The sequence below is a fragment of the Pterocles gutturalis genome, unplaced genomic scaffold, assembly GCF_000699245.1.
Source record: "Pterocles gutturalis isolate BGI_N339 unplaced genomic scaffold, ASM69924v1 scaffold7723, whole genome shotgun sequence".
NCBI lineage: Eukaryota > Metazoa > Chordata > Aves > Pterocliformes > Pteroclidae > Pterocles > Pterocles gutturalis.
In genome coordinates this window covers 73,978-95,430 of record NW_010117985.1, presented here as the reverse complement: position 1 = coordinate 95,430, position 21,453 = coordinate 73,978, and the positions used below count along the sequence as shown (strand labels likewise).

The 21,453-nt window shown below is 41.5% G+C and overlaps 1 protein-coding gene across 1 annotated transcript in view; it reads right to left on the bottom strand.

The window, feature by feature from the left end:
• Window positions 1-3,753: 3,753 nt before the first annotated feature.
• Window positions 3,754-21,453, bottom strand: part of LOC104463620 (amyloid beta A4 protein-like) — a gene marked incomplete at its 5' end in the record, with an annotated part of 88,217 nt that continues 70,517 nt past the window's right edge. Inside the window, 3 exon segments of the mRNA XM_010076025.1 lie at window positions 3,754-4,993; window positions 12,485-12,631; window positions 15,715-15,815. Of these exon segments, the coding sequence (XP_010074327.1) occupies window positions 4,892-4,993; window positions 12,485-12,631; window positions 15,715-15,815 (350 nt within the window).

The following is a 21,453-nucleotide window of genomic DNA, read 5'->3' as shown; positions in this document are numbered from 1 at the left end:
TTGGGTTTGCCCATCTCTGTGCAAGGGCTGGAGGGGTGCTGGACTTTTTCCATACACTCTTTTAGAGAAGCATCATGTAAATGGGACTTTGTCTGTTTCTCCCAACCCCTCATCCTAATTAAATGGAAAAAACATCCCGCGCTTGAAATGGTCCCAGATCTATAGCCTGAAGTAGTGCCTAGGCATAGTTAGATGGACTCGGTGTGGTGAGCAGGTACTCATACCATGTCCTGTTTTGGACCAGCAGCAGTGTCACAGCTGTTTCAAGGATCTGCTTCCTGCAGGTGCTGGTCAGCCCCTGCTGATTCCCTGTGCCAGCTAGTTTTCTCTTTTTTTTTTTTTTTTTTTTAAATATTTATTAGCAGCATTTAAAAAGAGTAATATCTACCTTTCAATCTAGGTGATATCCTATCTGAAACCAGTGTGGATGCTTTTTTCCACAGAGCTACCTTAGAGAAACTGGGTTCCAAACTCGGGAGGCACTAGTTAGGGAGGCTCGTTCTCTAATTCAGTGTCCAAATTCAACTTTACCTGAGAATCCCATTAAAGCCAGAATATTTTATTACCTCTGTATAAATCCCAATTATTATATTTGGAACTGTACAAGACTTTTCTGTATAGTCAGCCAAATAAATGTCACAGGACTGTAGAAGGCTGCAGGGAAGATGCAGTGCTTTCTTCTTCTAGGAAGAAGGTGGAAGAGAGAATTACCAGGAAGCAGCAAGAGAGAAGAGCCATCCTGGCCTGACTGAATCGAGACCCTGACTTTCTGAGTGGTGGAAAAGTTGCAGAGGAACACAACCAGGACACTGCACACAGTGTTATTTGTGATCTGTTCTCATATGTCATTAGGATATTTTCAATCTTGCTGCCTGGAGGCATTTTAACAGCAGTTTACCCACCGCCCACAAAATCCATTAGTTTAAACAATAAAAATGAGCCATTTGGCCACACAGCAACGGCCCTAAAATTGCTTTGGTAAGTGCAGATATAATGAACACGGAGACTTTGGAGCTGTGCGAGGATTGTGACAGATTTAATGGAAAATACAGCTGCTGCAAACTGTTCTCCGAAGGCCAACACCAGGCTTCCGTTTGCTTTTCCTGGACCACCCCATAGCTGGATAACCAGATTTAGCAAGAGGCAGGTACTGAACACAGAGCATATGTTTTCTAGGGTGAGTCTTCTAGCACGTGCCTGATAATGTTCACCTTGCATCTGGTACTCACTAAACTGAGCAGCTCCATGAAAGCCAACCACGAGCGGGACCACCACCATCTTCAAAAGCCAGCAGGTGTACAAGTGGCCCCTCATCCCTGCCTGGCACCCCTCTCCCTCGCCAGGGCTGATGGACCCGCGATGCAAGCGCTTCCTAACCCCATTCTGTTAAAATGACTCCACTAGAAAACTTTTCCCATTAAATGAATAAGCTCAACAACCAGGGATATTTTCATTTTTTTCATTTCCCCCCAGCCCACCCCAGAGTAATTTCCTCAGTGCTGGGGAGTGGAATTTTGTTTCCAGCCCATAGCTGCACACAGCTGTCCCACGAGGTTTATTGCTGAAGCAGGTGATACCAAATCAATGCTGCACTCAGAAGCGAGGTGCCTAGCTACCTTCCTCTGTCAGCTTTCCTACTTTATGAGCCTGTCAAGCTGTTTTTATTCACTCCTAATACAATCTTTCCGCAATACGGAGCTTGCATGGCTAGAGACGGGCAGGAGGCTGCCGCTGTTACCTGGGAGCTGTGATAAATTGCTCGGCAGCTTTCGGGGTTGCAGCAGCTGTGGGAGTGTTCGTCTTGACGTTTCAGAAACTTTGTTCACCCTCTGTGCTTTACGTGCATGTCACGGTGTGCAGTTACTGCCTTTATTTCAGGAGTGTGCCTGTGTGGAAGGAACCATAAAACCTGATCACTTAATCAGTGCATAAAACAGGGTGATTAATTAACAGTTGGTCCATGAGTAGCAAGAGCAGCACCAGTGTCTCACTGGACAAATAACCCCACATGAGCAGGCTCGATCATCTGGGAATCACTGTTCAAAGCAATTGCGTTTTTCTATAACTGGGATTGCATGGGATTATGGTATTATAAATGGGATTTGCTCTAAAGGCCAGTGGCTCTCTGTATATTATGGATTACTTAATCTTCTCATAAAAGAAATTTTGATAATGCTCCTTTAATGAGACTGCACTAAATTGAATTACATCCTGCCTTCCCCCTGAAGTGGAATCTTTTTCTATCGTACTGGACATGCACACAGAAGAGTCTTATGTATTCCTTTCCAGGGCGTGTGCATGACAAGACCTACACAGACAGACATGAGCCCAACCCTAAATATTAGTGAAACATTTCTGGTTCTTGTGGAGCAATTTTGGGCCTGAAGGCCTCTGCTCACCACCACCCATCACTCTGGCCCAAACAGTCCAGCTTTAAAACTAAAGATGGTAAATCCTCTGGGGACATTCTGCAAATTCTTTCTAAAACATTCGTACTCCAGGGCCTGCAAATATCACCAACGCTTTCCAGGGCTCTGATCCCTTTTGCAGAATTCCCTCCACATAGCAGTGATGGGAGGGAAAAGAGAATAATTGGTGACAGGCAATAGGATGCTCTGCAGTTTTTTTTCTGCTACTCGCTCAGAGTAGCAGGTGCCCCTTCATCACCCTGCATCCTCACAGGCGGCTTGTGAAGCTACCTGCCCAGGCTGTGTGCTTGCTGAACAGACATGCCCCATGGTCAGACAGCCAGCACGGCTGTGTCCCAGGCCAGCAGGCAAATCGGCCGAACTGGGGAGGTTTTGTGGAAGGTCATGGATGGGGAAGGACAAGTCAGCGCAACAGGGCTGGAAACTGCAGTCTTCTCTTAGCCGACGGCTGGAGCGACTCACCCACTGTGCAGCCCCACGGCAGCCACGCTTCATCTCGCTGGGGAGACAAAAGCTGCAGGTGATGCTGGAGAAGAGGCTGCTGTGGCTTGCCAATAACATGAGCTAACAAGAGGCTTTCCCTGGATAGATCTTGCTGTCTTTATTCTGCTCCTAGCTCTCTTTACTCAGTCTTGCTTTATCTAACCCCTTTGCTGTAGAGAAACAGTAATTAGCTTTTTCATGCAACACGCACCTCCAGTTTTACTCCATAACCCAGCTTATGGCCCATCAACCGATTTCCAAGCTCAACCTGAGGGGTCTTTGCTGTGAGCTGGGTACAGAGGCCACCTTGAACATCACCAGGTCTACTCACCCACCGTGGTCTTGCCATCCCTCAGTGGGCAAGCCCTGTGGTGTGGGTTACTGGGCTCTCCCCGTGCTGCAGGCATGCCCCTGTAGGGCCAGGGGCTGAAGGAAGCTTCCAGCTGGGCTTTCGGCAGGCAACAGGCAGAAGGTGCCAGGCTGGTGTGTAGGTACCACAGCCCACCAAAGACCTTGCCCCCTTCCTGCAGCTTTTGGGAAAAAAATCACTGGTGGTGCTGTTTTGCCCTTCCTGGGCATCCACTGTCGTGTGCCGCAGTACTGGGCTGGTGGTCTGGCAGCCTGGCAGGCTCCTCCTTGTGTTCACCCAGGAGGCACATCACAGGGCACTGATCTTGCCAGGAAGCCGACAGCAGCGAAGCAACACTGTCAAGAGAAGAACTTGCTGGCAAGCTGCTCCTGGGGACAGGCAGGGAGGCAGCAGGTTAGTCATTCACGCTGCACTCCTCTGCATCAGGGAGGGCGGCTGGTCGGCACAGAAACACAACACTACAATGGGGGCTCCTCTAGGAACATGTTTATTTACATTAAAACACTATTATACAAACCGAAAGAAAGGAAGAAGGAAAAAAAAAGAGACGACGCCTCAGAGGGGCAGATGTGCCAAAGTCGGCATCCCTCACCCCCCCCCTGCCTCGTGGCCCCCTTCCACTCTGGTCCTACTGCGAGTGCCATGATCCTTGTAGGAAGGATCCCTTCCCAACCCTCTCTGTGTGAACATCCATGTTTTCTGTTTAATTGGCTTTCAGAAATCTGTTTTATGCCTCCAAAGAAAACTCTTGCCCAAATATGGTTTTTTCTTAATTTATTTATGTAACACAGTGTAGAAAGCTATCAATTCATAAGCAATGGCTCTGTACAATCATCCTGCAGAGGATCCCCGTTAATTTTCGACCAGCAGGCACTTTTCCCCCCCAGAAGTGCTCACAATTAACAGGGATTCTTTTTAATATTTTTTTAAGATCAAAAAGATACATGGAAAAGAAAATAAAGTTTACCTTTCAATGCCTAAAGTGTGCACATAAAACAGGCACAAAGAAACGAATGTGTATTCCCATGATTTCTACGTCACTAATACAGCAGGAGCAACAATCTGTACAATAAAATGCAGCTGCAGAAGAAAAGAATTTCAATAACTCATCTGGAATACTTTTTAAAAAATGTTGTTTTACTTTAAAATGCATAGTGATCAGAAAAAAATGCTCAGCAAAGAGAAGCAGCTAAACCCCACAGACACAGAAAGCATCCCCCATCCTTAAAGCATATTTCAATTAGGACTTAATTTTTGTCACAAATCACAAGAATAATATACAACTGGCTAAGGAGCTACATGATAAATAATTGTGAAAGAGAATCTATCCATGCACTAGTTAAATACAGCTAACCTCTTTACAGTACACAAAAAACATTCATTAATAATGTAAAGACTGAAATGTAAAGAGAAAGAGAGAGAAAATACATTACTGATTTTATTAATTCAAGTTCAGGCATCTACTTGTGTTACAGCACAGCTGTCAAAAGGCGAGAATGAGTAAATAATAAAACAGAGTGTTTTTCTTTCCACATTATTCTATAACCGAACACCGATGGGCAGTGAAGCAATCATTCTGCTGTCCAACTCATGAGGCTGCTGTGGTGTCCTAGTTCTGCATCTGTTCAAAGAACTTGTAGGTGGGATTTTCATAGCCATTTTGCTGCATCTTGGAAAGGTGGCGCTCCTCTGGTGTCACTGCAGCATCCACCTGCCGTAAGAAGAAACAACCAGGGTCAGATTCTTGCTTAATTCACAGCATACCCCATGTTTTCCCCACTTTATGGCCATCCAACATACTTTGTACCCTCTCCTGTGCATTCAGGCAGAAAGCATCCTCTGAAACACAAAACAGCATTTGTTTGACAGGTTCTTCCCTGACCCACCCTTTTGTTTTGGGGTTTGTTTTGGTGTTTTTTTCTTTCTTTTTTTTTTTAATTAAGAGGGGAAAGTAAGTTAGCTCCCAAGCTCAGTCCACATCTTGTTAGAAAGTCTGAAAGAAAGGTGGCTGGTAAGTGATACGGACACTTCTCCACTAAAGAGAGCCTCCTAGTCCCTGAAGCCTATAACATCGCTTGAAGACACAACTGTCTCTGAAAACCCTTCTCTCCAAGTTATGCGGGACCATGAGTGGCCTCATGAACAACATCAACAGACAGTGAACAGCTTGGACAGCCATGGTTCACTTTTTCGACAGAGTAATATGCAGAAAATAAAGCAACAGGAACAATTCTGCAACTCCAACTTTTTTTTTTGCTGCAGGACTTCAAAACCAGCTGAGCAAACTCAGTAGTACCAGCTTTGTTTTTTGTTACTGGCTCAGGAAGCATCCAACTCCATAAACAAAAAAGGGGGATGCATTTTGCATCTCCCCAGTAGTCCACCATTATTAGCTTTTTCCCCCTAGAATATATATTGGTATCTGTACTTGGGATCAACTGGATCTCCAAACAAAAGAAAAAAGTTCCCTAGAAAGCTGAAGGAAGTGGCTAGAGGCTACCTTCTGTCCGTACTGTGCTCTCACATCTGTTGCAGATGCCATGGTCTCAAGACGAAGCAAAATTAATTGTAAAAAATGAAATGAGGGTAGCAAGGAAATGCCAGAGTAGCCAGGCACAAGATGAGCAAAAATCCCGTTGTACTCATGGAAACAGAACTTCTCTGGCTCCAAGGTCGAGTCTGGTTCAACTTAGTGACAAAAAGCTTGATGTGTATGTACTGGATTAAGTATTTCTACTTAACAAAAATTGACCTTTCTTGACTACTTGAAGACAGGCATAAAGACAGCTCAGTCAAGACTTCTCTGTTAAATACCTGTGGCTCCACAAATTATTTTCTTCCTCACTGAACAGTACAGAAATATAAAATGCCACCAAATTAGAGAGGGTGAGAACAGCCTCTAAATGTTAATTAGGTATTTTACCTCTGCTGTATGAGCTCTATAGCTGTTGTGTATTCAAAACCTACTGTATCCTGGCTATCTTGCTAACCACCTATATGAAAGCAGAGCTAAGAAAGCCTGCTCATCAGCTGCTTCATTTGCTACCTGTTATCTCCAGTGTTTGACAGCTCTTAAAAGAGAAGGTAAAAAGTGAATTTTACATCATCAAAAATTTAAAATAAGGAAGGTGTCTAGAACTCTACACTGAAGTACTAGGTATGAACATTTTTCCTGTGGATTCCTGTAAGTAGTGACCTTTAGGAAAAACATCCATTTACTTTTAGCATAAAAATAACTGAGAATGGAAAGTGTAGTCTCTCAAAAAGCCTCTGACAGCAGGCTAACTTACTCCAACCTTTTAAAAAAAAAAAGCAAAGGAGAAGTACTTATTATGTCTGATAGTCATTTAAAATCTACAATACTGGAAATAGCTTAGCAAGGACAGACTATGACCTTCAGTAAATTGTTTACCTGATACCCTGGAGAAAGACTAAAGGTATGTTCTTCCAGGCTTGGGACAAACACAGGCTGCTCAGCTTATTTTTGCAGCCATTCATTTTTTTTGGTAGGTTATGCCACAGGACCACCTTTCCCACAGTACCACCAGAAGATGGCTGCTCTCAAAGCGATCTTCTGTCTTGATGTTCTTTTATTTGTTACTTAAGAGAAGAAATGGTTCTGTACGTAGCATGTGTATTGCACTGCTCAGACGAACTGCTAACCCCAACTCTGATCTGTTTTCATATCTGTGCACCTTCTACATCTTCCTATCCATGTTGTAACTCTCAAACCGTATTTTCAATCAAAACCTTCTATCAAATCTCTGTTTCTTATGCAATAATTGCACATTTTTGTGAAATACCTGACTTTATGGGCCACACACTGCTTTTCCTTGCAAGCTATTGTGAAACTATCTGTAGCTGGGAGCCCTGAGCATTCCAGCAAGCCCTTGACTCCTGCCGAGAAGGAACAGAACACCAGGCAGAAAGGATCACTGGGCTGAGCTGACACAGTGCTCCCTGTGTTTCTGATTCTGCAATTTAACTTGGCCTTCTTTGCTGTTAAAAGACTGCCATTCAAAGGCTGGCTTTCTCTTTTTTTTTTTTTTTTTTTTTTTTTTTTAACTCCCCAACTTGGATTTGCATGGAGTAATTCTCTTATGCAACAGAGACAAAATACATCTATTTCTTCATGCTTTCAGGCAGTGAGATCCTGTTTCGAGATGGCACTTTTGCTTTAAGCTGCTCTTTCCACATTTCCTTTGTTTTAGAAATTAGGGGTGGAAAAATAGTGTTTTTCTTTCCCTGCCCTCCTACCTCTCCAGAGGTAGGTAGTGGTAAAAGAAACTTTTCCACTGAAGGATGCAAGCTACCCCGGCCAGCCCACACGAGCGATGAGTGCTCAGCTTAGCTGTCAACAATCATTTCGATCCATCAAGGACAGGAGAATTCCTGTGAATTTCACAGCTCATCTCCTCTTCAACCTCTGCACCCAAATCCCCACAACATTTCTATACAATGTGCTCAGCAGCCAGCGTACAACTGTGCATTCGCGTTTTTTAAGACTTGCCCATGCCTGCTGCTCAAGTCTCACCCCTGGCCTGCAGAGAGGGCAGCGGTGGGGCTGGGTGAGGGGCAGCAAGAGAGCTGCCACAACTCAGGGCAATCTGCTCTGCAAGTATCTCCAGGGGCTGTTTTGCTTCCTGCTGCTTTAACCTTTCTCCAGGGCCTGCCAACTTCTGCCTCTACAGGGACACACCATCTTATACTTGTATGCAGGGAATCAACTTCTGGCAATTCCTCGATGCTGCTGCTGTTCGGCACAGCACTTGTTTTTGATGTATGTCATCAGTGTAACAGCAGTAGGGCCTAACAGACCCATTCCATATAGGTTTTGTAGAAACATGTAAAAGGTCTAATACCCGCCCTGAGGACCATGCAAATTTAACAGTGTTAACTATTTCCACTGTGACAATGTCATTGCGTGCCATCTGCTGCTGCTAAAATTGTCACTAACATGGCCATGAAGGGAAGAGAAGAACAAAGCAGGGTAAATGGGAAGTGTTCCTGTAGCATTTTCAGCACTTACAGAAAACACAAATACAAAGCAAGAGCAGAGGAAAAGCCACCCTTCCTTTCATTCTTGAAGGGGCTGCTGTAGCATTAAGTCAGCCCTGGTTCTTGTGCACAATAACACCACGCTACAGGAGTGTCTGGTGCTTCTCCAGATGAAGAACGGAGAGACTCACAATTCACAATTAAACCCACTGACACCTCTAAAAGACTCTCTTCCAGCATGAAATTAAGGAGTAATAGAAAACTCTGGGGTTGAGGGATGAGGGGTCTCTGCGCACCAATACAGGCCTGAAAACATCTTCCTTTCTAGGAGGATCCCCCTACCAGGCTGGGATGCAAAGGAGGGGTATGCCAGAACCTGGGCTGTACTTTTTCATATTTATGCTCTAAACAACACTACTGAACCTACTGAACTCTGTCACCCGTTTTAGCTTAAGCCTCCCACTCTGTACTTCTTATTCAGGACTAGAAGATGTAATAAGCACACAGCATAACCTGATTGCAGGAAAGAAACAGGGTAAGACAACAACACAAATAAAAAAGAATCAAAGAAAGTGCAAGGCAGAAGAGACTAAAGAATTGATGAGAAACCTCGAAGAAAATCAGTGAGGAAAAGATTACAAAAAAATATGATGAAGTACAGTAAAATCAGACTGAATTTTAACACCCTTTGACAATATTCCGTATTAAAAAGCTCCACTTTGATAAAACTAATTTACAGTGAAAGTCCAATAATCTCTGAAATATGGCATTTATAGATGAAAGGGATTTAGTGAGGCTCCTACTTGCAGTCCTAGTAATTTTTTTTTTATTTCCCCATCAGCCTTTAAAATGACTAGTGCTGGTATACTAGCACCTCTCCTTCCTGTAGCTGTCTGCTGCAGGGTAATCCATCTCACCGCCAACCTACATGCACTATCGCTCATCCTGAATGTCTTCTCTTCTACTCAGTTTTACCCATTTTGACTCTGCCAAACTGTTCCTCTTGTTTCTTACAACCTCTGTCCTAGGTATTGTTCTGCCAAAAGACATGCCTTCAACCCGATTATCTCCTTGTCAGTAAATCCCTGAAGCCCTTTACCATTTTAAATTTTGCACCCATTATGGAGGTGGCAGGACTCGAAGACGGCACGTAAGGTGTGGGTACTCCAGCCCTGCTGAGAAGCAGCCTAGACACTTCTATTTTTCTATGTGACGTCTCTTGAGAAAACAGCTCGGTCAGGTCGATAACCTCTTTTGAAACCATCCTTCTATCCCCTTCTGCTCCAGCCTATGTATCTTTCACACAGGAAATCCTAACATGGAGTCAGTAAGATGGTAATGCCGCAGAAAAATTCATGTGCTGCCTCTACACACATGGGGCAGATCAAAAGCCCAGACAGGAGGGACTGGCAGCCCTCAGAGATGCACTGAACACAACACTGTTGTTTAACAACATGTAAATGGATGCTGCCCAACATACACCTGCAGATCAGACTTTGGAGAGTACTACAGCAATTTTAATGGCTTCTCTGCTACTGCTGTGAGCCCTCCCATTGTCATGTCTCCCCACATGCTCCTGCTGGAGGTGCTGCCTCCATAACAGAAAGCAAATGAGCCTTAAAGAGGATATCCTGAAAGAGGTGGAGTTCTGACACTTGGCTGGAGTCAGAGCACAGGAGAGGTAAGAACCTCTCTTTTGCCACCTGCTTTCATGGAGGAAGAAATAACCTCCTGCAGACGGCTCGGGTGGCTGCACCAGCAAAAAACACCTTCAATATGTTTGCCAGAGGTGCTATGTGCACATATAATAAGTAATTTTCCATCACTCAGTCATTTACTTACTTAACTGTGGCAGTCCTTCTGAAGAGGCTGAACCACTCTGAAACATTCATATTCTCAGACTTGGAAGAAAATTATTATGACACTTTTTCTAAATAGGACAAGTATATTCCTCCTCAGAGCTTAAAAAAAAAAAGCTACCAGGATTTTTAATAACATCTTTTGTTAAAGAAACAGGAAATGAGAAGTACTACAGTCAGAGTCGACTTTTTGGAAGATCGGTGGAACAGGACCTGTTTTCTAATCTTACATCCATTACCACAAAGTTAAATTCTCACCGTAATTTCTGACATGCAACAAAGGTTGCAAGATTTGTTAAATATACTCAGCCAACCTAGAGCTGATCTACAGTTGTTTCTACAAGTGATTTTGCTCTTTCATGCTTTTTGTGTACAACACATTAAAGGTGCACTGTTGCTAAATAAACTAATCCTCTTTAGAATTGAACAGCTTAGTTTTGGAAGACATTTTAATATTAAACATCAAATGTGTATGGATCTTTGGGTGGGTTTTTTTTTTTCCCCCAAAGTAAGTGCTAGAAAATTTTCACCAACCTAAGACAAAAATAGATGTTACGCCTTTCTTGCAGGCAAGAAGCTCAGACAGTGAGGCTATGCAGTCTGCCAAGACCACAGAGCAAGTCTGGCAGAATAAGGAATCCCGCCTGCCAACGCCAGACACAATGCAGCAAATCTACAAGGCAACATCATCTACAGTGTGATACTATAAATTGACTAATATCCTCGGCAGATCTGCATGCTATAGCTTTACGGTTGTATCTGTACATTTTTTTATTCCCTAAGTTATGCTGTCATTTTGACATGAGCTAATTGTTCAGTTCATGCATGTTGTTTCTAGTCCAACATTTCCAAGTTCACTGTCACTGAAGAAAGCTTGTAGGAATCCAGGATTACCTTTGCCACATGATTCTATCAGGTGGAGCCCACCTGAAACTTTAAGGTCATACTGCAATAATGGTATGTCCACATTCCATGTCTGATTCGAGGCTTTGGCCAACCAAGCCTCCTGGCCTATTCTGTTTGTTGCTAAATTCAGCCAAAGGAGGGTCTTAGGTTGCACAACTGTTGGCAGCAGCTATCAACTAGGTGGTTTAAAACTAAAATCTGTTTCAATTTTCTACAAAATGGGCTGGAAGCTTTCATATGGGAAGTTAAAGCTGAGATTCTTGCTTGCTATCTTCTGCCTCTCAGTCAAAATTCCGCATGGCTTGCTGTCTGCTCAAATCTCAGCCCAAATGGTCGGTGCATCTGACCATGTGTCTTTGGAGGATTTCAGACCACATGGACAATCACAACACAGACACAGGGACACACAAGCACAGGCTTAAGACAAAGGCTTACTTAAATATAAAATACTTTTAAGACCTTTCATTGCCCCAGAGAGTGGAATATATGCCTCAGGAAGCAGGTCCATCTCCAGCAAGATCAAAGTAAGGTTCATTTGACTCAAGGTGAAACCAACATAAACTGTGGTCTTGAAAATCAAAAATTTCAATCACAAGTTTAAAATACCAGTTTTGGAAAGCAAAAAAAAATATTTCAAGTGCTGGCTAATGTAAGTACTATCCACAAATCAGACACTCGCACAGCAAACCAGATATCAATACAGAAGTGGAAGAAAAGTCACATGAACCCCCTTCCAGTTCTCATAATTAAGTTTTTCTATTTTCAAAGATCCTTTCTTAAATCCAAGCAGCAGAAGAAGTATTTTAAGTTACTATAAGCTGACCACAAATTTGTTTGGTAGATTGGGAAGAGACAAGGGTTTTCATCTCGAAAATCCCATATGAGAGTCTTACATATTATTTGTTTCTCAAATATATGAGTTTCAGATTGGCCATAAATCAAAAGCTGTTGATGGCAAAAAAAAAATATCTTGTTCGGAGAACAAAAAGTAATAGAGTATCTGTATAGGTAAAACCCTTGTAGTATACAGCACAAGCCACAGAAGACCTGCCTCAAATGTTTATTTTCAAGCTAAATAAAAAATCCATGTGTGTGCATTCCTAACAACAGTAAACCAAGATTTTTCCTTTTGTGCAGCATCTGCTCATTAGCTACTCTTAAACTTCCTATAAAATGAACTTCCACATTATGAGGTGATTGGTCTGGGATAGTTCCAGAAGATATCCTCGTGGTTTTACACCCAACTTAACATGGTTTATATTGTGTCTGCATTTACAAAATAAGGCAATTTGACTCCACTCTGCCAGATGCAACCATTACAACTCTGAACATCAGGCTAGCCAAAAATGTGGTTTCTTCATTTCTAAATATTTTTATAGAGCAGCGTGTTGACTGTGTTGTACATGTGACATCAGTTGTGCTTGGTAGTCTTTTCTTACCTCCACAACCCCATGATGGATAGATGTGTACTGCTTCTTCTTCAGCATCACCAAAGTAATGACAATCACTGTTGCTATGACAACACCTCCTACCATTAGTCCAATGATGGCACCTTTATTTGAACCCACATCTTCAGCAAAGAACACCTACAAAAGAAAAATAAAGTGGCTAATAAAAAGCCCACTGAACATTTGGTCAACCTGTCCAGCTGCCACAGCAATACAAAGCCTACTGAAGTACTGCTAATTAAACAGCATTGCATGTCATCCTAACTATTCAAAACTGTATTGCTGTACCACAAAGCTCTCATAGTTAGAGAAGAGCAATTTGGGAAATCTACATTGCCTGTGGTGTAGCAGTGCTGTGGCTAAGGGGAAGACTCATCTCCATGTCTCTGCTTCACAGGGGTCTTGGAGAGTAGCTGGGTATTTTTTCTTAGGTAAGCGAGTCAAGCTAATTGCAAAATGACTGACAAGCTTGTAGAGGAGTAACCAGGGAGCACACAGATTAATTTATTTTTAGAATGCTAATCATGAAAGTGTTCATAAATCTACATCTGTGCGGCTTGTATGGACTATACCCAATGCATTTCTTCGATAAAGGAACAGCGAAGATCTGTAGGACAACAGTGAAACTTGCACACAAACAGTTGGGAGAAAATTCTGACACCTAAGAGTCAAGAGTCCAAAAATCACGAGCATGCTTATTTAAGTGACCACCAAGCGATGCATAAAGATTTTGTAGGGCAAAGGGAAAACGAGCTACACCTGAATTATGACAATACTCATATGGGACCTAGATGACATGACAGCTGTGTGAAAAACACAAAAGTTCCACTTGAATTATATGTACTGATAAGGGAAATCAACGAACAGCAAGATGCTTTACAACACATTTAATAAGACTGGCTTTCAGTAACAGGAGCAGGTATGAAAAGTGGGTGATTGTTTTCACTGTCCTGCTTTGCATTCAAGGAATATGGTGGATTATTTTACATCTATGCATACTTTACAAACCTTTTGTCCACTTGCCAATAGTGGGCTTTTTAAATTATTATTATTTTTAATGGGCAAAAGGGATTAGAGAAAAAATTACCTTCACAGAATTGTCAGACTACCTCACTCTAAAAGACTAAATACTTTGACAAGTATTTAACAAAAATGCAGAGGGAAGCAGGAAACCAGCTGAGAATTATAATGAGCTGTATAACATTTGCACTCTTTAAGACTTCTCAAAGAGGTTTTAAAGCATGCAGTATAAATATTTATATTGTTCCTAGCCATAAGCAAGAAATGTGTTTAAAAAGTTAAGAATTCACTAGAAACTACACACAATGGACAGTGTTGGCATAACCTGATGTGAAGCAATAATTTCTTCTGTCAATTTTACCTTCCCAGGACTTAAAATCTGTTACCACACTATTTCGGAAACATCCCAGCTAATACACACGTGCAACAGAGGAAGGCCTTAAGCACTCTGAGCCATGAAAATCAACTTAATGTATAGTTAAAATGTGAATGCACATAAAGGAGAAAATAACTGCAATTTCAGCTCAATTCAGAACTTTGTGTGTAAAATACAATGCATGGCTGAATTCAAAGCAATATACTAAGAAGACTGTTCAGTAAATCCTACCAGGGCACAGAAGAAGGAAAATACAGATGAAAGTATTTTCTCATTACTGCTTTTGAATTAAAGCTAATGGGGAAGGGCATCAGCTAGGATATGGCATGGCGTAAGCAAGCAATGCCTTGTAAGGCATGAGTCCAGTACCGTCACAGCAATACTGGACTCCTTCCTCAGTCTCAATTGACAAGATAACCTAGAGGACTTTTTACTAATATTTAAATAATGGTTGTACCTATCAGTAAGAATTATGGCATAAAATGCTTTAAAAAGCCCAAAAGGTCCCATTTTAAGCATGGCAAAAATTACTCAAGTGCAGGGATTGCCATGCATTCCCTATCAGCCACCATGGAATGGTATCAAACCACTTAAATGTTTTAAGTTTGCTGCTGGGAAGCACATGTAACACAGGATCTATAACTACTGTGTCTAAAATACATTCCTGCACGTTCCTTCTCTTCATTAAACTCATACTGTTTACTCCATCAGGACGTTTAACCCATCTGAGCTAAGCATGTCAGAATTTCCCAAATTAGTGCTAATGCATTTTGGATTAGCTCATCAAACTGGGAATTCTCAGTTCTCGGCATCAAAGAGATGGCAGAATATCTTTTCACACAGTGATTGCCTAGTTCAAATGCAAATTTGAATCCCATGTTAATTTTAATTTTCAGCACTACTTAGCTTTAAGAATAGATTAAGGAAAAAAGCTTTCAAGCTTAATATCAGGATATTGAAAGTCACGGAACTGAAATCTCATCATGTAATATACCTTTACAAAAGAGGAAGCAGAAAAGGTTTAGATTTGACATTGCTCTATGGCTTCTTCATTACTTATTAAGGGACCGAAAAAAGCTTTCAGAAGATGCTTGTTCTTACCTACATTGCTTTTGGTTGTTATTTTTGTGTTCCTAAGAAGCACAAACGGGGAACGATATTTTGATCCTACCTGCCCTTCACCTGTTAATAATTTAATATACATTAAGGAACAAAACACACAGATAGAGCCAAATACAAATGAAAACTAAGGCCAATGCAGGAAAACTAAGGCCAATGCAGAATTTCTTCTTAGTTCAAGCATGCAATCTTGTGAAAGGTTATGCTCCATGGAGTTCAGCCTCCTTCATGCATCACCACCATCTGTTTTGACACAAAACGAATCTATTCCTGAAGCTGCATCACTCTATTTCTTGCTGCACCATGCTGCGTGTCTCCATCAAACATTATTTTTCTTTTTTAAAGTTACTTCGCATTTTCCTTCCTCTGTTTACCTTCTCTTTAGTTATGTCCATGACAAATGGACTGTGGGACAAGTATTGTCCAAATGACTACATCCAGTCACATGACAGTGCAAGTACAGAACTGTCAGAATTTCCTCTCGTTTGAGACTTAATGGCTTTCTAGCCTCTCTGCTGAAATTATTCCAGATTTACTCTCATTTAGGAGAGAACCAGAAAAATCTTAATCCGCTCACGTGAAAACTTTGTTGGCACTTTCAGCATCCACATCACTCAGGGGAAACATGGCCATAACTGACCCACTATTTCAAGACTGAATCAGCAACTCAAAAAGCATATGCGGAAAGCATTGCTTGTTCACTCACCAGCTTTTGATGATGAACTTCATATCCTGAGTCATGTCGGAACTCCGCATCCATCTTCACTTCAGATATCTCTTCTGTTTTAACATTGGTCAACCCGGAACCTGCATTGCACCGCAATGACAATTCATTAAAGTCATCAACTCAATTATGCTTGGCTTACCTCTACCATTACAAGAGCAGAAGGCAACGGTATCATTCACACAGAGAAGGTGTGATGCAATGTGAAAGGGAACTGGGAGGAAAGTGAGGTTCATCTGATGTTTCAATCCCACTCATGTGATGCATAATGAGCTGGTAAAATTTCTCCTCTGTTAAATGTTCCTTAATCCACTGCAGGTATATTGGTATAAGCATCAAAGGCTTTCAGCATGAAACACTGCAAGAACTAAGCTGCGAGGGACCAACAGCAGACTCCTGAACTGGCTCAAGGGATGCAGACAGATCTGCTCTGACAGTCTCTTTAGCAATGTCAAGAAAATTTGGTGTTTAGGCTGAAATCTTCCTCCTCCCTAAGCTGAGGCTGCTGTGAGCTAAAAACACATACCCATGGTGTGATGTGGGGAACTGCAGATATTGCATTTTCTTGCTTCCTATGAGTCCGTACGTTTTGTACAAACATGCACAAATAAGAGTAATTAAAATGTTTGCGAAGTTTACACAGTTCTTATTTGTTTTCAGATTTCAGACTGCTCAGAATTAATATGATTCAAGTCGTGACATCTGCCTGAGAGATGATAACTGTCCCTCTTGATTAGAAACATACAGTAAAACAAGTGAGCAATGTTTGCAGCAATTTTAATTGTAGACAGTTTGGAGTCCTGTTCTTGCCTTATGGGTGCAAAAAGGAGATGATGCACTTCTCTAACTGTAAATTAGGATAGGATTTCCTCCTGGAAAATAGCCTTAGGAGAATGAGCCAGACTTAACAACAGCTAAGCAGTGCATCCTATATGTCTGTCTATGAATGTTTTGCCCTGAAAAGCTGGCTCCGGCTTATAGAGAACATACGGGTATTCATGTAGCTGGTTATTTTCCTTCTCAGTATCAACTGACTGACATATTTCTTGGAGGTACAACCACCGCAGAAGCATGGTGTTTATGGCAAGTTATTTCCTCACCCTATCTAATGTGACAAGAACAAACTGGTTGCCTTGTCTGTATTTATTTGAACATTGTATCACTCCAAGTCCTCTCTCCCAGCCTTCATGCTGATTCTTAGTATTTTTGGGCTGATCTTAAGCTCTGACGCAGAGGAAGAATCTCTTTGAAAATTCTCAACACTACTGACTGCTCTTGTGCCCCACCATCTCTCTGGACTCTCAATAAATTACTGAAGACTTGCATGTGCCAATGAGCTCCACAGTCTGAAGTAGCACTCAGTGCAAGAATTATTACCCTTTTATTGCTTTTGAATGTGTGATTTCTTTCTTCTTTAAATGCTGATTTATTTTTGTACTATGAGTCAGCAAGAACAGACCTTCCCAAGAACTCTGGACTGCACAATACCATTCTAAGTTTCTGACCATGCAAAGGAGAGAACATCATCTTCATGCAGTAAAGTATTTACGTTTATTTTCTTGAACAGCCTGACTGCCCCATAAATTCTGCCTTAGTGTCTCTTTTTTTTAAGGAATAAAGCACTTAAAGATCTGAAATTTCTTTATTAAGCATCTGATTTTGATGCCACATTACTGACACAGGTATATAATGACATTTATATAGGAGAGACCATTTCTAAATGCAAGAACCAGAAAGTACTTAAGGAACCACAGTTTGAAAACAAACCATGATGTTCTGTGAGTGAAATGCAGGAGGAAATGGAGATGAAGGAAATAAAACCCACATGGTACCTGAAAAGAGGTTAAACTTTCTATTCTTGAAGGAGCTGTGGTTAGTTTTCCAAACTAAAATAAGAACACAATTTACTCTCCTTTGCACATCATTTCAAAACAGCCCCTAGACCTGCATCAATGGGAAGTGAAGAAAATGAGAATGTGTATCTGGGTGCACAGAGGCTTGCCTCTTCAACTTCCCTGCCTTGCTGCTTTTAGTATTGAAAGGGAAGGGGGAAAACCCCAGCACTGTAATAGCAGTGCTTCACGTAGATTACCTAGCCAGGGGAAAAGGGCTTTCCCAGGACTCGGTTCACTGCCCACAGCTGTAGCAGCTGAAGAGGCAGCCAGCTCCCAGCTGCTCACCACTGTCTGCAGCCACATTTGCTGCCCCCGAGACATGCTGGCAAAAGCACCATACGGAAACTTCCCCATCTGTACAACTTCACGGTTATAGCTGGAACATTCACTGAAGCTAGAAATATTGATTAGAACACATCCATATATATATACACATATATGAGATACATCCGTGAAGAATCAACTTGTCTTTTGTTGAGGGAAGCCCTGCGTCCCAAACTCTTAGAGGTCACTGGAAGAGCTAGGAAGCACATGGGAAGCAGTGATTCAGCTTGGGGTGAATCTGGATTTCCAGAAAGCCTTTGAGAAGGTCCCCAATCAAAGCTCTGTCAGAAGCTAAGATGGGAAGGATTAAGAGGGAAAGTCCTGAATGACTTTCCATAGCTGATTAAAAGATAGGAAATGAAGTATTGATACACAGCCACTTTTCACAATGGAGGAAGGTTACCAGCTGCGTCCCACAAGGAGCTGTGCTGTGCTGTTTGTAAAGGTGATCTGGATAAGGGAGTGAATAGTGATGTGACAAAGTTTACTGACAAAAAATAAAAGAAAAAAAGAGGATAGTCAAAGTAAAACCAGCTGCAAAGAACTGCAGAAGGATATTACAAATTCTGAGTGCACAAAAAAAGGAAAATGGTATTCAACATTGATATAATGTAAAGTGGTGCTCACAGGGATACACAGCCCTAACCATATGTACACAACCATAGGCTCTAAATTAGCTCTGTTCCACCCAGGACAGAGACCTTGCAGTCACTGGGGATAACTCTCTGTGGGCAGTTGGCTCAGTAGCAGTCAAAAAGGCAAAGATTAGGTGTGATTATGAAGGAACAGAGAAAACAGAAAACATCTTTACACCACTGTATAAATGATGCATCCTCATTTTAAATCTCGCTATCCATTCTGGTCACCCCAAACGAAGGCAGAACTAGAAAAGATACAAAGCAGAAAGAGACAGACGATCACTAGTATGGAATGGTTTCTCTACAGGAAGGTCTAGACAAATTGGCAGTCTTCAGACTGGAAGAGACAATGAAGGGGGAACACTACAGACGTCTATATGACTGTGAATGACAAGGAGAAAGTCTACAGAAAATGGTTATTCATTATTTCTTCCTACAAAGGTACAGAACACCAATGTGGCTATGACACAGCAGATTAAAAACTAAAAAAAAAAAGTGTGTATATATATACACACACACATATATAGCTTGGCACAATGCAAAACTGGACTGTGGAACTCACTGGCACAAATCATGAGGATGTTCAAAATACAAATTAACAAATGCAAAGAAGAAAGGTTCATGGAGGGTTACTAAACACAATGGTGAAAATACAGTTTCCAGTCCTGGAAGTTTATCAAAAGCTGTCTGCCAAAAACTCAGTGGATGTGCCAGGAGTTTAAGGCAGAGGTGAAGGCTGCAAGTATCCTGTATGCACCACTGCCAGAGGCAGGATAGTGGGCTTGGGTACTTCTGCTCTTGGGCTGTGACCACTTTCAGAGAAAGCAAGCTCCAATAGCTTAGACCCTGGGTCTTTGTTAGCTTCAGTTAAACAGAGCCAAATGCCCCAGAGGCAGGAGTTACAGCAGCATTTCAGGGGGCAGAACAGGTCAGGAGCCTTCACATCAATGAGCCATAGAGGGTGGTAAGTTCATCAGTAGTCTCAGCTGCTGGAAAAATGCAGGCTCAGGCTTCCCTAAAGTCACATTTCTTTGAGGGTTCTCTTCCCTCCTCCCATTCCTATCAAACAGTAATGCTGGAGCCATATTTCCAGTATGCAGGAGGTTAAACAATCTTTTGCTTTGAGACCAGGCAGAATTTTTTTGCTTTGGGCTGTGCAACCAAGGTCTAGTGGTCTACTTGGCCTTACTCAGCAACCCACAGAAATGCCATGGGATCTGAACACAAAGTAGGACCTGATATTAGGAAGTTAATGCTGTTAGACTTCCTAAAATTCGTCTGTGGCAGCTAGTTTAGCACAGGAAAAAGGTCAGAAACAGAAAAATTATCTCTTGCACTAACAAAGTTGATAGCAATTTTTGCCTTCCTCCTTGTCTCCCTTAGAAGCAAGGAAAAAGACTTAAAAGTACAACTAGGGTAAATTGGTAACCTTCTGCAAATAATTGATTATACAGTAAGAGAAGCATGACTCTGCACTGGAATCAATTACATACCCGGTATAAGACAAGAACATATATGAATTTAATATGCCTTTTCACCACATTACATTATAGAATTTAGACTTTATATTTAACAGACTTCTCTATTTCCAGTTCATTCACTTTCTGTCCTGGTGACTACGTAATTAGACTTACATGCTAAAATCAAAGATTCATTCTTCAAAGGTAGTAACTGAAGAAGGAAAAACTGAAGAAGGAAAAACTAACTGAAGAAGAAAAAAAAGGGTCTTTCTAAAACTTTTATCAGAGGTGTGTGAACCAGGTATGATTCAAACAGCTAAGGGCTGTCTAACACCACTTACTCTTGCATTGAAGACAAGCATACGAAGAAAAGTTAACTAGAGTGGTCAGACTTTGGAACAGGCTGCCCAGGGAGGTGGTGGAGTCACCATCCCTGGAGGTGTTCAAGAAACGTGTAGATGTGGTGCTTAGGGACATGGTTTAGTGAGTTAGGTGGTGTTGGGTTGGACTTGATGATCCTTGAGGTCTTCTCCAACCTTAATGATTCTATGATTCTATGATAAGACAAGACCTTTAACTCTACTCAAAATGATGGCTTTTTCATTATCAAATCTAAAATACACAACTAAAACACATGTAAAACTAAAAAAAAAAAACCCTAAAAGACAATGTAAAAGAAGTGAGGGCAACAGCCTCACTGCAAATTCACGAATAATGATAATTATTAATGCTTTTTCTTCTAAATTACATACTAACTTTATGGAGTTGCATTCCTAATTGCTTCAATTTAAAAATGCTACAATTCAGCTGATACTTATATATATTAACTTGCAACTCCTTAAAAAAACTGACAAAACATTGGCTTAAAAGCATCTAATAATATCCAACAAATTGAGCTATGATGGGCTTTTAATTATATTGCTGTTAATTAGTAATGGTAACTGCTTTTATATATACATGTGTACACATGCATGTGTGCACACATACACGCATCCAAACATCAAAAAGAGCAGTGCATGCAAACCTTATTGTTCCTTGACCTTAAAGGGAAAAAAAAAAAGTTATATGGAGTTAAAAGCTACTCACATGAAATAAAAACCAAGTAGCCATTTTGGGGAACACTTTATTCTCACACAGATGAGCTTTTACGTTTGTGTATATATGTATTTAGGCGTTAAAAAAAATTAGAAAAAGAGGCTACAATGAATTCCACCAAGGATGCAATTAGATGTACATTATCTACTACATTGCTTGTAATTGCTTCATCTACCAGTCAAATAACAGCCTAGCAAGATTCTGTGATTTTGTTTTGCAAGGATCTGAAACAATATTAGCTGCGCCTGTGGTCTTCCAGTTACTTTTAGAGTTAAAAATGAAACCTCCAGGTGAAGCACAGAGCTGGGG